Here is a 19,137-nt window from a genome sequence, read left to right on the forward strand (position 1 = left end):
CATTCTATAGGTCTGTTTTTTATTGCCGCACTTTCTGAACTAGTACACACAGTGCAATAAGTTGAAGTGAAACAAATATACGTTTGTTTCACTTTAACTTATTGCACTGGTTCAGAGTGCAGCAATAAAAAACAGACCTTATTTATTGTTTGTTGGTACAATGAGTAACAAAACTAGAATGGCACTTGTGTTGGTTTAACAAATAGAAAGTTCCCCAAGTAATACCTTCAGTATTTATTATATGAGCTTAGCACTCATTTAATATTACTTGTTTGTCGTCTAATACATGGAAAGATATATAAGTTAGGGACGCGACGTAATAATTAATTAAAAATAAAAAATTTTGTTAATTAAGCGATTGTATTGGTTGAGTTAATCACGATTGTGTAAAATCTTTCATATATTGATATATCTAATGAAACATAAATATATATTTCAACATTAAAAAGTCATTTTAAAAATCACATCTCATATATCTCACTCAAATATAAATTGCATGTTGTAAATAGCAAGTCCAATGAGGCATATTTTAAAGAGAATCGCTTAAATTTTAATAAAAAATATAGTATTTAAATACTATTAGAAAATATAAAAAATTATTTTCATAGAAAATATTGTAAGATATTTATTAGATATAGACACAACAGAGAGACCACCAGCGTCAGGGCACTGTGGCTCAGTGGCAGCGACAAAGTCTGCAAACTCGGAGCAGAGACCAGGCCAGTTGCGGGATTCTATAAACGTTTTATCGACAATTGTCGCTTTCGTTAACTAACGACAGCCAATGACAACCGCGTTTTCTTCCAGAATTGTCCTGTCATTGGCTGTAGCTAGTTAACGATAACGACAATCATCGATAAGACGTTTAGAGAATCCCACTACAGGCCTGGGATCGAGACGAGGAGCGCCCTGATATTTTTCTCTGTTAATTGTTTACAACTTGAAATTGTAAAATGTTGTACTATAGAATCAGAGTTATCATTTGTGTAATTGCATCACATAGATATATTTCTTCTAAGTGATGCAGCTGTAAATGATTCTTTAAACATACGCGCTTAAAGAACCATTTACAACTACACTATTTAGAAGAAATAACATCTATGATGCAATTACAAATGATAACTGATTCTATGTTACAACATTTTACAATTTGAAGTTGTAAACAATTTTTTGTACATATAAATGTACAAAAAATATTTCGAAAGTCAACCTTAGGAATCGGAGCCGGTAGCGAGGTGTTGCGTCAAGGATTTGCTACGAATAAAGTCAGAGAACGGCCATCATACCGGGACTGTTTATTCGTTACGACGATTTGCTTCTTGGGAAGCCATCCCGAAGCGTGCTCGAAGAATGATTCCGAGGTACTTCGTTTGGAAAACGCCGCAATAGCGGATTTGTACGGACTCTGTCCAAAAAACAGTTGCGGTCATAAAAATTAAAGTCATTCGAGGACGAATGATATCTCAGGACGGCCGAACTGTAAGATATTTACAGAAAGACCACCAGCGTCAGGGCTGTGTGGCTCAGTGGCAGCGACAAAGTCTACTAACTCGGAGCAGAGACCAGGCCTGGGATTGAGACGAGAAGCGCCCTGATATTTTTCTCTGTTGTCGTCAATTGTTTACAATATTTCTTTCTTTGTATCCATCATAATAGATTTGTCATTTAAAATTATTTTTTTTGTTTCTCTCTCAAATCAATGATCTGTGTCTCAGCGACTTCAGAAACTTTTAAAAATAATTACCATGAAACAATTTATAAATAGCGTAATAATTCGAAATAATTTTATATTTCACAATCACATTTTTCACATTGTTCTATTCATGGCAATTATCATACTATGTATATTTATACTAAGTACAAGAGTTGTAATTTTTAACGTAGTTACTTTTAAAATAACAAAAAATTTTAGTGCATCCCAAAGACTAAAATATTTCTTGACAAAAATAATTGTTCCTATTAGGAGTTAATCGAAGTTTGATAAAAAAATGATCACCATGAGAGAGCTATATTTTTATAATATTAATGCAGTAATGTTCATATAAAAAATAGATACTGATTAGACAAGTACAAGCCAGATACGATACTTTCCCCAGAGATTTTTATTCTTCTTTATTTATACAATATAGAAATTTAATGACAGAAGGAGATCTTCATTGCAAATAGATGGATTTGCAAGTTTGCACAAATCCAAATTATTTGTACAATAGACGAACAGAGTTCTTATAAATTAATATTATTATCTTTTACAATGGTTTGCCGAGATCTCCGCTCGCTAAGTACAATATGTAAAAGGCATCCTACACCCAATAGTATGAATACAATTGCGTATGTAAATGTTAATAAGGAGCAGATTATTAATAATTACCGACATAAACTGCATTTTCGTTTGTTTTTTTAACATTATAATAACATATATTTTATCATTAATCTTTGTGTATATGTATTTATATATACACGTACATATACATAAATACATACATTTATTTCATATATATATATTTATATATAATATTTATAGAAAATTATACTAGCTACATTAATATATACATAAAAAGGCAAATGTGAAATACCTGAACATTTCTCATCTCTTTATTTTATAAAAATATGTGTTTTCATTATGTTTTTTCGTATTTCCATGAATGCTATTCTTAACATATTGTAGCATTACAGCGCGTCGCAGTAAATGTATATTCATACATACTTGTATTATTCACTATATTATTTGTAATACATTACAATGTGTTTTGTTTGTGGTCTATGTGAATGGAGTGAAATTTAAGCATCAATAAAAAAACTTATATATAATTAAATATAAATATATATGTAATTATATACTATATATATAACATGTCTATATAAAAAAATAAGAAGACTAAAAAGAATAGATTAAAAATAGAAAAAAATAGAAAAATAATCTTTGCATTGTTTTTCGTTATAAAAAGGAAAATTATAGTAATATTATATAATATTTTTCAATACCTCTACAGCACAAAGTTGCACAAAAGTTGCAGCAATACTACTGCAACATTGCAGCAACATTACAAGTTGCAGCGATATTGCTGCAAATTCTGTGTTGCATGGGTACATAATTATATACATAATTTTATACGTTATTATATATGATTAATTTCTTTTACTTTTTATAAAAAGGAAACAATGTGAAAATTAGCCTTCTAATTATTTTTCTAATCTTTTGATATAAGAACAGAGATTATACAAAAAAAAGAAAACACGCACACATTTTATATATAATTATATATATTTATATATTATTATATAGACTTTTTTTATCAGATCTGTTTAAGCTGCTTCCTATATGGAACACAAATGGTTTGGATTTGGAGATTAATTACTGCAAGTTTGCTACATCCCAATGTCTCAATCATTTGCCTTTTATCGCTTTACCCCTACTTTGTCCTCAATTAAATGCAATTACAATTTTGCATTATATATTCATGACGCTATCGCTTCTGGAACTGTAAGCGTTTCAAATCATATGTAGTCTCTAAGTTTATAACACAACAAAGTTTATTTAATAATACATACGCGCGTAGTTAACATTTATTTTACTAGCATGGTCACACGCGTACGATGTACTCAATGTCACAGTGTTTTCCTCGCGATATTTTGTGAAAGTGTGTCATAATTTTGGCAATTAAATACAACCATTAATAATCACGCAATCACTCAACTAGATAGATAATAAACGTAAAAATCACTGGATAGGTACGTTTAACGCAATCTTGTGCTTTTTTATACCTCAGAAATATATATAATTCAATCATATGTATGTCATAGGTACAATTCCTAAAAACAATAATATCGAAACGCGATAAAATTTGCTTTGTGAATGTAAAAAAATGAGCTTTTTGAATGTATAATATATCACTGCACGTATTACACGTTTACGTATATTAAGAAATAACAAGCATATTTTACGCTTAAAGCAGGAAGAATAGTAATTGGAATAAGAGGTTAATTTAGAGTTGCTTTAATTATGGTGACACAACAGTTCTCGTGTGTGATTCCACAATATGATAACCATCTTACTACGTTTTCTTACTATTTACGTACTAATAGTTATAGACATCGTGATTTGTTTAGGCAATCACAGAAAAACTCGCATACTATAACACATTTCATTATTTTTTTACAAGTAATATTAGTGTCGCTACAAGGCCAGTATAGACTCTTGAAACATAAGATCCTCTATTAATGTAACTTAAATAAAGCATAGGAAATTTATGAAGCTTTCGGTTTTATTTTATTATTAATTATTGGTCTTATTAAAGACAGTCACAACAGACAAGATACATTATATATACAAACAAATACAACATTACCCGATACTATCCTTTCTATAATGTAAAAATCTTTGATTATGAAAATGGAAAGAAAATGCACGAAGTTATGATTTTTGGAGATGAAAAAATGTATTAACACGGGTAGTCAAAGTAACTGAAAACTGTAGCATCACCCATGCACACAAAAACCACATTAGGATTATTAAATCCTATCTTTCTTCCTACTAAAATCTCTAAATATGTTAAAAAGTCATCTGTCAGAAACCGCGTAGAAGTCGCGATTTATAAGCAGGTATCCTCGAATTTTCGTTGTTTATTTGGACACAGTGCGAGGTATCAAGTCTAAGATCATAAACTCTATTTTTTCGAATTATACGCAGTAAATCTAATTATGCGTACGGTATTCGCTCCCCAGCACCGTGTTTGCTTCCATTACGCTTTGGACGCGCTGCCCAAGAAAAACAGAAGTTTTTCAGTAATCAATCACATTGACATACGATCCTTTAGCAGTTCATTCCTTGTGCTCAGGATCAGGTTTGGTCTTCGGCTCCATCGAAGACTGTCGTGACTGGTGCGGATTAGTCTGATTTCTGGGAACTAACAAAACATTCCCATCTGCAGACTGTTGAAGACTGTATTCGTATGGATGATACTGATTACCATCCGGATCTCGTAAAGACTAAAATATAAATTATTAGATATTATAGCTTAATTTTTATCGCCTTTAACATTTTGAAGATGGCAAATTAACAAAATAGTTAAAAAAAAAAGTAAATTATCTACTATTTTATAATTAAATCTACTATTTTATAATTAAATTATATTAATTGCAAAAGAAACGAGACTGTTAATAATACTGACCTGAAAAACATGACGGTAAAGTTGACTAAATTTGTCTTTCACCCGCTGCCTCTCGATGAGCATAAACTCGCGCTCGCGAACGAGCCTTATCTTACGATCCCGCATCTCTTTCACTTCGTCAGCTAGATTCATGATTTGATCCAATTTGCGTTTGCGGCAATTCTGTGCGGCAACCTTGTTTTTTCCTCGTCTCCTAATATCGCGTATTAAAGATAGTTGTGCTTCACTGAGGTCATATTTACTGAGACGTTCGTTAAATTCATCCATAGGAAGGTTGATGATATCACTGACTGCAATCGGTACACTCAATGCTCTTGCTCTCTTTTCATCTCTTGTTAGATGTTCTTCCGCTTCGCTTTTGCGGACTGAAATTTACGTTTTATATAGATAAGTATATTTAATATTGACAATCTCAGAAAAAAAAAATCAGTCTAATCAAAAATATTGAAAAGATAGTTACCTTTTTTGTCACGAGAAATGGAACGTTGTAAAGATCCTGAGCTTTCAGCAGGTAAATGATAAGTGTGATTATGATGAACATGTTCTATTACAGATCGTCCTAAAAATAAAAATAAATCAGATTTTTTTATTTGCACGACATTATTTGTTCATAAAGCCTCTAGTGTACTAAATAAGTTTGTATATGAATTTTTTCTTACCGGATTGATGACGGCTGAAATCCACGCTACAACTATATTTAATTTCTGGCTGCGGTCCGGTTGCACCCTCGATTGGTCCAGAATATGTGTTTCCCGGTGCACCTGCACCGACTGTATGCGTATCGTAATCATATTTCATCGGAGTGGTTGGATGTGCGGTAGCCCCTAAAGGTGAGCCTAGTTTGAAAGTTGTTTAACAATTAAAATTCTCATCTTTCATAGTGACTACAATCATAAGGCTACTTAATACTAACAAGTGCCTTGTTCCTGGAAATATCGTTTGGCGAACATTTGATGTTTCTTCTGTGCGACTGGTGGTACTGTTCGTTCGGTTTGGCATCTTGGCGAGCCGGCATTTCTCGCGGACACTGAGTAGCTGCAGTCGTATGGCACGCGATGATATTTGCTACAATGCAATCAGAAGATCATTGATAAACATTGCGAAGTATACTACACATTAAATCTTTCTCATTTACAATCGTAAAATCTTGAAAACGTTATTCCGTTTGAAGAAATAGACTATTGTGCTTTAATTGAATATGATATTTTTATTCCATATTTTACATCTCGACACTTGACTATTCACACGGATATGTATTACGTTATTACATGTATTACTATACCAGTTATCATTCACGATTAATTAAAGAAGAAATGTATTGTCGTCTTCTTACTTCTAATCTTTGTTATGAATGACGCATTTATGATATTAATTACCTCGCGTAATCCATAGTGTAATGGGAGTCGGCTTGAGTATGGCTGGAATTGGATCCAGTTTCCATCCATTCGCCGTCCGACAGAGATGGTACGCGTTCGCTACCCATACTACTGACAGCACTATCGCTTGAAGCATCCATCCTTTCGTCGGTTACACCAGGTAAAGTCGTAACACCCGTAGCCGTCGAAGTTGTGCCGCCAGTCGTTTGGACACTCGATAAAGCCGTTGCACCGGTAGGTCCGGATGCATTGTTGCTACCATTGTCCAACATACGCATGGTATACATGCCTGGAATAGAATGATACAAATACAATAAATTAGAGATTTTTATTCTATAATAATTCATTATTTTGTACACAATAAGCATAATTGAAAGCATGTTTTAACAATTTCGCATTGTTTATATCACATTGTTTATTCCACATTAGCTACGATTGACATGATGCTTTCGAGGTGCAGTGTAAAAATATTTAAGTACTTTTACTTGATATAATCATTTCTTATCTTTGTAAATATAGCTTTGTGTCTACAATCCTAAAAGCATGCGTACCGAAGTAGGCCATCATCTATATTTTGCGTGAAAATTCTTCGGAGACGTAACGTTCACTCGCAAACATCGTGTTTACGCCAAGTTTAACATGACTTCAAAAAGCGTTTTACAGATGAACGAATGTAATTTCTGATACATCGGTATTCGGGCCTTTCGATAGCAAATACTTCTTCGCAAACATGACATTTGCTACAACCGGTTTTTGCACGGACGACTATTTACAGCATACGCAAGTTTTACGACTATCAGTACAATATCTGTTGAATATTCTTCGTTAATGTAAAAACGAAGAAAAAATGCAAAAATTACTTATACAGATTGTCTCATTATTAACCAAAGAAATCATTTTAATGTGACTCATGCGTTTTATAATGTATATGTATAACAGAATTTTTATTTACTTTATGTCAATTTAATTATTTTTATATATAAAAATACAAATTTATTATTATATTTATATAAATTTATTATTAGAATATATATATATTAAAAAAAAAATTTCACATATGAGGGGGTTTGATGACTCAGAATAATAAAAAAATATAGGATATATCATTCGTCAAACATGCAAACATGCTATTAATATCAATCGGATTTTAAGTCCATAGCGATTGTGTGAGATAAAAATTGACAAGAAAAAGACATGTGTAAACATATAGGAAAGATACATTGGCATATATAAATCCTGTTATCAGCAGATTATCATTGTTGCAAACAATGTTGCTCTAGTTATAAGAAATAAAATTACTGCAAGCTCTTCACTGACCTATGAACGATTATTTTGAAATAGATGATTGATTTTTGTTTCAGTATAAATAGATAAAGTCCTATCATTTTTGTAAGCAAATATCGAGATATATACATCGATATATAAAATTCAACAATTTTGTTTATAATTATTTTTACCAGTTATTTTCGCAAATTGTCAATAAAATCAATTAAAAATAGGTCATCTTTCGACGAGTAGAAACTTTTAATCTTCGAATCTTTTAGATATTAAATATTTTTAATATTTTTAAAAAAATATATTTTAAATATTTTAAATATTTTAAATATCTTCATTTGTGCTCAATTCTATTATTAAACTACCACCGTACCTTATAAAAATTGTTTTTACTTAAAATAAACATAAAACCGATAATTATGAATAGTCCACTCTAAACTTTATCTTATTTTCTTCGTAAACAAGATAGACTTTAAAATTCACAATCAGTTTAGTTCAATACTATCGGCAAAACTATAATCACAACGCATACACACACACAATTATGAATTAATTAAGTATTTTCAAAGTCATCATCATTTAGCATTAAAGAAAAACTTTTTTGTATCATATAAAATTGCACTTAATCGCTATTTATTTATAATAGTAGAGCCATAATTTTTATACGGCTTGCATAACAAAGACGAGACCATCCGAGAAATTCTTCATTTTCATAATACACGTGCGTCTTAAAATGACACAGAATACGCGTCTAGATACAATGCAGCTGATACAACGTTCTCGGAAGCAGTCAGCGTGACCAAGTACCACCGAACTGTACGTGACTATTTCCAGGTTTAAGTCTTTATTATCAACTAGTTGCGAGAAAGAAAATGCGCCACATTCTTTTTTACTTGCTCTTCTGCACATTGCGCGTGGTTAATATTTATTCTCTATTTAGTCCATAAAAATATTCATGTAAACAAATAAAAATATATAGACGCTCGCAATTTCACGATATCTTAATCACAAGATATATTATGATAAAACATAATTTATTACTGGATTATGATAATATAATTTAAGATAAATATACGGTTCTAATCAATCCAGTAAAACTTTCTAGCATAAATTTGTAACACAAAATGCTATCTGCCATTGATTACTAAATATTACATATGAGATAAATCGTTCTTATCATGCTTTCAAACGATAGATGTTAGCGAGAGATATTACTCTCATTTCCGTCTTTTGTAAATAAGATGATAAGAGCGAGCTTCCTAGAATTACATTCGCAATAGTATAGATTTTATCGAACTTTATAATTCCTTCCTTCTTCTATTTTGCTTTCTCAATTTAATTTAACACATATTCAGATTCCCATTCGTTATAAATAATATTAGTTATTAATATTGCGTGTACATTTGCATATTTTATACAAATTAGTAGTTTACAGTCTTTATAGTATTATACACTGTTTAAATATTTTATATTGTTCGAGAATTTATTAAAAGATGTTCTTTAGAGAAGATAGTTCTACCCATAAAAATCTTATATTTTATTTTATTATTTACACATTTTTCACAAATTCGTTATAATATAACAAATAATAAAATATTAATCTTCTAAAATTATAAAAAATATCTTATATATTATTCTTAATCAATTTGTAAGCAAACGTGTATATATATCAGGTACCAAATTATCATGACTCAGCATGACACAGACAATACGTTATCACGTCGTCAAGCATTACTTCTCAAGGATCAGCCGTGCATTTAATTCGATAGCATGTTACGTAACATGTGTTTTTATTCATCTAAACTCATTAGAGCCTCATTTAACCCCCATTCTAATTTTATTATTCCCAAGATGATTTCATTAGCGGTGTGTGTAAGTCATTCGAGTTGTCATATAGGTCGGCGTATCGCATCGATGACGCAGATCGTATGATCGGGTAATGTAAATACATATGTATATCATATGCTATTTTTTTCATAAAATACGGATTGAGAGACTATCCATATTTTTCCGATTTCCTGGTCGTGGAAGTCAGGGTCGATAAACATGCAACGCGATCGCGGCATGAAAATTCGAGTGACGTTGCAATTTTCACGTTTTATTTCTACTGGCCGGATATTGAGTGAACATTTACGCCGCAGGACAGATAAGCGGTAGGAAAATACGTGAAATGCTTTTCGAAAATCGCATTGTCGACGATATATCGTTTCTTTTTTTTTTTTTTTCAAGTTCCCTTATCGGAAATATACTAACATTGCAAGAAAAATTTTCCGTCCAAACCAACAGAAGAGTTCAACAAGAATATTGTTATCATTTTGTTGCTTTAATTAATATTTTTCTCAATAGAAGATATTTGGTATTTTAATATCATTCTGGCAATTGTAAAAGAATTAAAGACGTAATATTAAAAAAAAAAATAACTCCAGAGTGCGCTTGAGTTTTCGAATAAAATGTAATAACAGGAAGAAATGCACAAGAATTAAATACACCGTGAAACGAAATTACCTACTTGGAATATATACGATAACTCCCATCGTCGCCATTCAAGCTCATCGAAGAGCTTGATGGATTTCGCGAAGAGTCTCGACTTAATCCTCTTCGGTCTTACAGCGTTGAAATAATAATTGCGTTGCTTCTATTCGTTTTAACATTGGTGGAGCGTTGATGAAAAAGAGCAAAAGTCGCGTACAAACTGCTTTTCTCGCAAAGTCTATAAATTCGGGATCTTCGTGACTCGACGAAGTCCGCCGTGAAGACACATGGACGAGATCGAGCTCTGCTCTTAGAGTCTGGCGGCAAAGTGTTTAGCACCTCCGCTACGCCAGATGTTCCTTTCTCTCTTTCACAATAGTCACCGAGGGTCCCTCGGCTTTACCTCTCGCGCTAGCGCATATTAATTACGGCTAGCTAATGGAAGCTAACATGCTCGCCGCGTCTCGGCTAACAAAATCAACACTCCTAAGATCCTCTCGCAGCGTAACGTGACCGCACACTTTTTCACCAGGCACTACTGTCGTATACGCGGTATCGCTTATGGGATAAAGTGGCCGAGGATGGAAGGTAATTCTTCTATCTCGTAGAAAAAACATCCAACACAGTACCGTTATGCATGTACGTGTTTCTTTTTAAACGGTGAAAAAAAAACTACACATTAATTCACGTCAGAAGCGTCATATGCGTGTAATCGAGTGGCGTTGCGACAATACGAGCGCCGAATCTGCGACTGATAATACCATTATCGAAATGTTACGTTTTCGCGATAACATATCCGAACTCCCGCGAACTGCGTCAGAGAAAGCATCTGTTGATAGAACGCTATCGCTCTCGATATTTTCACAAACGATTGGACGAATGGTAAATCCGAAGAGCAGCGAATACGAGCCGGTGATCGATCGTGATAAATACGTCAACACTCCGTGTCCGCTTCACCAGGTTCACTCTGTTCCTCGCGCGTTCTCCGCACCGGACGTCTTATTGCATTCGTGATCGACGTACGTGCGTATGTCACGTAACACGGCGTGGAAAATGCACGCGGCAAGCACGACCGTTGTTCATACGAGGAGTCGTTAAGTTATTCGTCGTGCAGATAAGAACCGGAGCCACCGCGGCGACTTGTTCAATGTGGCGATTGGTTCCGGAGGAACGGACACGCGCGCGCGACGACGACGGCGACGACGGCGACGACGATGACGACGTTCTCAGCCTGGTATCCACGCTGGTCGCGTAAACATAACTAGGTACTCGCGGCGCGGATTCGCGAGTCTGACCCTGCACGGGGCGTAACCACTCGTTCGGAGAGGCTGGCGACTAACGTCACTTTTCACTGCGGCATTGGACGGCGCCCGGCCACGCGGTGGGAGCACCGTTGCTGACTGCGCACTATAATTATAGTATACGTATAGTATAATTTCGCCGCGCCAAGTACTACGGGTCGCGACTGTTTCATGAATCATTAGCACGTTCGATATCGTAACTGTTATTAGGCGCGCTTAGTGCGACGAAAGATCGATCCGGCGATCATCGATTCGCACGCAGTATAATCCCTGATCAGTGATTTCCTCAGAATCTACACGCAAAAAACGATGACTGAAGTATTTAAAAATTTAGTTAAATAACAGATCTGAAAATAATTTTCTTGGACCGTGGAAATAATTTTGTAGGAACCTCAAGTATAATAAGCAATGTTACAAAAAAGTTTTGACTTAACAACTTAGCAATTTGAACGTTCTCTAAATTTCTTGGAGTGAAATCTCACTCCAAAAGAGTTGTAATACTGCCAGTATTGAAAAAGAGTGAAAAATTTGCACTCTTGAATAAGAGTGGCAAATTTTCACTCTCTTTTGGTGTGAGATTTCACACTTTTGGAGTAAGATTCACTCTAAAAAGGGAATGAGATTTCTTTCCTTTGCCTTTGAAATTAATTTCACTCCAAAAAAAAAAGAGTGAAAATCTGTCACTGTTATTCAAGTGTGCAAATTTTTCACTCTTAATAGTGACAACATTTTAACTTTTTTGAAATGAGATTTCACTCCAAGAACTCTAAAGAGTCTAATTATAATTTTGATGGTCTAACAAAATTATTTTTAGATCTGTATCTATGTTAAATTTTTAGATACATCAGCAAAACTGTTCTTTTTGTATATACAATATACATATCTGATATCACTCTGTATATTTAGTACAACAGCTATTTAGAAAACAAAGTTTTCCGGAAAATAAGTTTGAATGTTTTTAATTCCGTCTTTTTTAATTATTTTTAGATCTATATCTCTAAGTAAATTTTTAAATACTTAACAAAACCGTTTTTTCGGTGTATGATGCTCTTTTTATCTTTGCTATACAAAAGTCTCAAATTTCGAAAATGATCCCGTAAGGTTACGTGACACAATTTTTATGCATATAAAGCGTATCGTATTTCTCTTAAATGAAACGCGATAATCAATCAATAACAGTATTTACTCGATTTGTTGATAAAAGAAAGAATAATAACAATATATCAATATATCTTTAAATTCAGAAAATCAATGCTATCAGTGATATGATCGAGTATTTCTTTCTTTTATCAACAAATTGGCAAGTCTGAAAATGGCCACTTCTGATAACCGAGTAAAACATGCATGTGTACATCCGCACGATATGCAGCGCAACGCGATATGGGTTTTCGCTATAATTACGACTATAATTGTCGATTCATCACTATTTCAAAATGTGCACTATCATCCTGTGAACTTGTAAATTTCAGAATTATTTATATTTAATCATAAGATTTATTTTTATTTCATTATTATTATTATTTATTTAAATTTATACACTTTGATCTCTAATGAATGAATGTACCATGAATATCTTTGAATATTCTCATTATTATGGAAAGAAAGGAAAACTATTTGTATGAAAATGTGAATTAGCCAGTACAATACTCATATATCATATTGCTATTATTAGATTAGATCATTTTACGGAAATAAATGTCAATAAATTAACATTATTATGTAGTATTATTGTGCACACAATGATTACGGTGGTCTCTCTACGAGATTGTAAATCTCGTAAGCTAGGAAGCGACATTACAATGACATGAAGCAATACCATTTCGCAAAGTTTTACATACAAAGTCCCTGGCGTACACAGAGAGCGCGCATATTAATATATTTTCTCGGAAAGAAGGGACCGCATTCATTTCGACATACTTGTCAATTCGATTATACGACTGCACAATAACCGACAGCGAAAGAATGCGGCGTGTCTTGGAGTATAGGTGCCGATACTTATCGGCGCTTTATTTAGTATTAACGTATGTAACGCGCGAATGTAACGTGAGAGAGTTCGGTACGATAATCGCGCGATGTAAGAGCCGACGAGGGAACGTAACTGCATAAGTATGCAGGCGGCGGTCATTTGTACTTTCACCGTCCGTCGTGGGTGTAAATCGCGATGTTGTTTCGCGTGCATGCGTGTAATTATATCTCGCCGTGGTGCGCGACGAATGGGTGGAGCGCGTAAAACCTCCGCCGCGGTAATAATCCTTATAGGCTGAGAGACATTCGGCACGTAAAGCGAAATTAAGATGTTAATTGGAACGATCTTTTGATGATTATCTGTTCATAAATGTATGGTTCCCGTAATAGCTGATATACCGTATACGTGAGTAACGCGCGAGTGCGTCTCATTCCAAAAAAGGTGTGAGTGCGCACTTGCGACACTTACACGCCGTTCCCGTAAATATTATTAAGTTAATGCCAAGCGAGAATTAATTGATTTCGTTACTTCTAGAAATGGAAACAGCAGATAATTTCAATTGACACTTGCGTGATTAAATTAAATCAGTACATGGAGAGAACGGTTTTGGTATAGCATTTAATTTTGTTGAAAACGGATAAAAATAATTTTGTTCGATCATTAAAATAATTATATCGGATGAAGCATGACGAGCAATAATCCAAAAAATTTTGATAATATACAATTATTTTGTTGGTTCAATAAAATTATTTTCAGATCTGTTTCTAAATATTTAGATACTTCAGTAAACTGCTATCCAAGGCTGGATTATTCCACTTTTCGGTAAACTTCAGTTCATTGTCTTATTCTCTTACTCTTTTATTTATCCAATAGGTAATCACATAGTTTATCCGAAAATGGAAAATCGGCCCTAAAACTTTTAAATTGAATCTCACTCTTATGCCCGTTTCCACCAATGTAGATTAACTTTAATCTCGGTTCAACTTACTCTTCGTCTTTTTTTAATCTTTAAAACTAGGAAAAGACGGAGAGTAAGTTGAACCGAGATTAAAGTTAATCTACATTGGTAAAAATGAGCATTAAAGATTGAAAATTAAACTCTTAAAGACTGACTTAATTTTGACTTTTTAAAATAAAATTCATTCTAATAAATTTAAAGTGTCCTTTTCGTGTAAGGGGCCAAATGGAGTCAATTAGTCGAAACTAAATCTCAGTACCTAATAATATTTATATGTAAATTTAAAATATCTTTTCAATTACATAACTGCGCCGATTACTGAAGCGCAATCATAAACTGAAGTTGAAATAGTAATATCACAAATTTTAAGGCGATCGTCAGTTTAATAACGAATGCAGCAAATAAGTAAATCTATTAATATCTTCAGCAAGTTTTCAAAACTGAACTTATACACAATACAATAAATTATTCCACAATTAATATTTTCAAATAATGATCGAAATAGCAGCGTATTTAATTTCTTTGCATCTCAAAATTAATATTTCTTACAAATTCACTGTTTAAAATAATATTTATTCTATTTGATATACCTAATATTTAGCCTGTTACAAAAAATGTATCATTTTGTCAGAGACTAAAAACTACCCGCTAGTTAAGAGAAGCATATCTTTTTATTCCAGAGCAATTTGCAAAAATTGCCGTCCTTGTCCAGTGCGAACTATGATATAAAAATGCTCTGAAGAACTGTTTCGTGTGGTAGAGCGGAAAATTTATCTAGATCTCTTTACGTGATGAATAGCTAGACAAATTCATGCGGAACATTTCGGGTCTGAAGAAATCCTGAAGGTTTCCTGTTTTATTTCCCCCTTTTCTTTAATGACAATGCACGCGATGATTTCTGAAGCGCGCATTTCGGGCATCTAGGGCAATATTTTTCAGAAGTTAATTGGAGAACTAGTAGAGAAGCCTTTCAAGTCACCGAGGTCGCGTGACTAAGCGTTTCAAATATGGACGCGATATCTGTTCGCCAACCTCATCGAGTGATAATAAAGAACATGCGGTCGTGCACGAAACTATATATAACTGTGTGGTTTCCGAGTTGAGCCGGAGTGCCGACGCAATGTTTTTATCCAGGACTGTGTTTTGGGATAAAAGCATATTTCTTTTATCTCCGGACAATAGTATGTCGAGAAATAGGATGAAAGAAACATAATACCTATAGATGACTATCTCGCAGTTACCATTTCAATTTGAATACATGCATTATTTTATAAATAAAAAATGCAAGCCAATGTAAACTGACACAGAATAGGGTGTAAAACGTGTAGATATGTATAGTAATATTAATAATAATAGGTAACAAACGTTTCGACTACAGTTTAGGTAATCTTCAGTGTAAAATCGTAAGATTGACAAAATTAAGTATTGAGCATTATATAATTTGGTACAATAAGAGAGTGTAATCGAGGCGCTTTGTGGAACCAAAGATAAGTATGTCACGAGTTGAAAATCTAAAATAATAGTCCAGATATAAGATCATCAACTGTCTATTGTATATGGCAGAGTACATAATTCGATAGTCAGATATTAAAACTAAAACATCAACCGATAAAATATCTCAGCTTGGATAACAAATTGTTTAAAAATTTACGTTACAATAAAAAATCTTATCAAATCAAAGCGTACGTATATACAATAAAGCGAGATATTATTTACTAATAAAAGAATGCCAAGACAAGTGAACGTATATTTATAACTATTAGAATAAATAAATATAATGAATAAAAGATAAAGGGATCAGTAAACAGATCGAGATATAACGGATTCAATAATTCAGTATCCTTTTTTGAAATTTAAACTTTGCTTTTATTTCTGAATAAAAATCATTTCCGAAATTAATCTTTCGTTTAATGTTTTTCATCAGATGTTAATATTATCCTAATCAAAATTGTGTCTAAATTTACTCTATATTCAATAATGATATTAATAATATCGATGCTCTTTAATTCTAGTTTTTAAAAGTCTGCCGGATCCATATATGACGCCTCACATTCATCACAATTAATTTTGTAAACAACAAAATATAAGAAAACAGATAATCTATATGTATATGCAATACGTACTGTAGAGTTGTTTACATTACTTGCATTATTTTACAAGCATTGTTGATAAATATCAAATAAACGTGAATAATTGCATTGTGTTACAATGAATACCAGTCCATTCGGTTGGGCAAACATATTGTGCGAATGACACTCCTGGTTAATTCTACTTCTGCAGTTAAATTACAAGCGTTTCTTAGAACCATGCAAATAGAGCACACGGAAAAAAAGCTTCGCTCACCTGGAGCGATAACTACTTCCAGCGACCTGAAATTACTCGATGCGTAATCGATTGAAATATTGCGGGTAGAACATCTGCGTGACGTACACGGTGGAATGAAGCAGCAGTCGACACTTATTATGACGGATAGAGTCAATATTTGAAAGAAGTTTGCGTCGAATATTCGATTACGAAGCACGCACATGTGTGTGTTCATATATTTATATATGTGTAAAGATAAAACAATGTTATGAAAGTAGCATAGTGAAGCATCTCCGCATGATGGAGCATCGCTCTCGAAGACTCCGATAATTGTGCAACTCGAACGGCCAAGTGACGGATTAGCGGTTTTATTCGTCACGAACGTGACTTGAAGCCGAGAAGCAGTATGCGTCGCGTTATCGTATTGTATAAAGAAACATCGCCCGCAATCGTCGACGATGATAAAGTTCGCTATAAGAAGATCGTGGTCGGTTGTTTTTTCCTGCACACGATCTCATTTATGTGAATGAGATGATCTCATGCTTCTTTATGTGATGATCAATTATTCCGCATTTAAGCTTCCACGGATACAAACACTTTTAGTTATACAAAAAATATATATTTATTAATTTATACTATTTATAAAATAATGTCTCTATATACAGAGTGTTCCAAAAATTGGTATAACCGGGAAAGAAGTAATTCCTCATCTCAAAAGTGAGTCGAAAATACAGAATAAAATGTTTTCGTACAGAGCTTGGTTTTCAAGAAAATCGAATTTGAATAATCATTATATACTTGACTAACCATAATTTGCTTGGTTCATCCAATCGAATTATTTATCGCTACTTTTGTGTCAATCTGTTTTTCGTATAATTTAAAATAATGCAATAAGTAAATTATTGTATTATATTAAATATTCAACAATGCACTTATTTTGTTAATTGAATAATTGTTAAAAATGTCTTTCATATCGCAAACAAATTCTCGCTCGGTAAATTAAAGACGCATTGTACTAGACCGATGGTAATGTGTTTAAATTCTTTTATTCTCTCTCTCTCTCTCTCTCTCTCTCTCCCCCCTCCCCCTCCTCTCTCCTCCAAACGTCTCTACGATATTATCTCTTAATTGAAGGCTGTATTCAAACTCGATTTTCTTGACAACAGTGCCTTATATGAAAAGATCAATATGTGTTTCAAGCCAAATCGAGTCCAAACACTAAATATGATTGTGTACCAAATTCTTTATTATATTAGAATATACATTTCGATCCCTGTATTGGATTCTTATCAATATCTCTTAGTTACTACGTTACATCAATGTGCTTCCTAGAACACTACATTATCGTATGTTTCTCATCAGTACTAGCTTAATTATAAATACAGATATAAATTAAAAATTGAAATTAAACTTACATGATATAATGTTAGTACGAATATTACGTTACTAGTCATGTCGATAGTCAACGAGCAAATGTCCTCGTTTACAAATTGCCTATTATTTTATCTTCAGTATACATATAATTCAAATGACCATCAATTATAAATAACGAAAAGATTGAAACCTAAACTTTAGCTAACAAACATTCATATATGCTGAATTCAAATTCTCCGTGTCAGTTTGTAAATTCAAGCTATTTTCTTGTATACGTGTATGTATCATTTCAGATGTGAGTTTTTTGTTTAAAAATGTCTCTTCATCAAGGATTTCTATATCATCCCATTTAAATTCATGCGAATAGTCTAATTTATGTTCTGTGATTACAAATTTTTGTTGTGTGTTCCAATTTATATGATTCCCATTGTGTTCAGAAATTCTAGTTTTTAAACACTAAGTATAAGCGTATTAGGTCTATGACGGTCAAAGCTAGATCTTTTTTGCCTAAATAATTCCCAGTGAATTATCTATATCCTATATATGTACATGCATATATATCATATTTTTGTAGTTATTCAAACTGCGCGCCGAAATTTTTCCGGACTTTATCTAACGCAAGTAAACTACTGCAATAATATCACAAGTTAAATTAAATTGACAATGTGCTGAAAACCTTAAATAAATTTATTGCGAAAAATATTACCTCGGCCGAGACTTGAACCTGGATTTCTTGTATTCCGTACGAACGTCCTAAGCAAAAAAGATCTAGCTTTGACCGTCATAGGCCTGAATACGCTTATAGTTTAGCTTATAGTGTTTAATTCTTGTCGGTCCGAATAAAATGTTATTATTGGTTAAGTAGTCTTATTATGAGCTTTCGATTGTTCTCTTACATTGATATCAAATCTCAATAATTATTATGTTTAGGCAGTTCTCATAC

The 19,137-nt window shown here is 33.0% G+C and overlaps 1 protein-coding gene across 3 annotated transcripts in view; it reads right to left on the reverse strand.

The window, feature by feature from the left end:
* Positions 1 to 3,848: 3,848 nt before the first annotated feature.
* Positions 3,849 to 19,137, reverse strand: part of cnc (NFE2 like bZIP transcription factor cap-n-collar) — a 123,246-nt gene continuing 107,957 nt past the window's right edge. For 2 of the 3 annotated variants that reach the window (XM_018516272.1, XM_018516273.1), the window contains exons 8-13: positions 6,545 to 6,833; positions 6,082 to 6,233; positions 5,828 to 6,004; positions 5,629 to 5,727; positions 5,169 to 5,533; positions 4,819 to 4,986 (exon numbers count right to left, since the gene is read on the reverse strand). In XM_018516272.1, coding sequence (XP_018371774.1) covers positions 4,819 to 4,986; positions 5,169 to 5,533; positions 5,629 to 5,727; positions 5,828 to 6,004; positions 6,082 to 6,233; positions 6,545 to 6,833 — 1,250 coding nt within the window. Of the gene's footprint in view, positions 4,987 to 5,168; positions 5,534 to 5,628; positions 5,728 to 5,827; positions 6,005 to 6,081; positions 6,234 to 6,544; positions 6,834 to 19,137 lie in introns of all 3 variants that reach the window. The other variant, XM_018516271.1, reaches the window with a different exon arrangement.

Source organism: Trachymyrmex cornetzi, unplaced genomic scaffold, assembly GCF_001594075.2.
Source record: "Trachymyrmex cornetzi isolate Tcor2-1 unplaced genomic scaffold, Tcor1.1 scaffold62, whole genome shotgun sequence".
NCBI classification, from domain to species: Eukaryota; Metazoa; Arthropoda; class Insecta; order Hymenoptera; family Formicidae; genus Trachymyrmex; species Trachymyrmex cornetzi.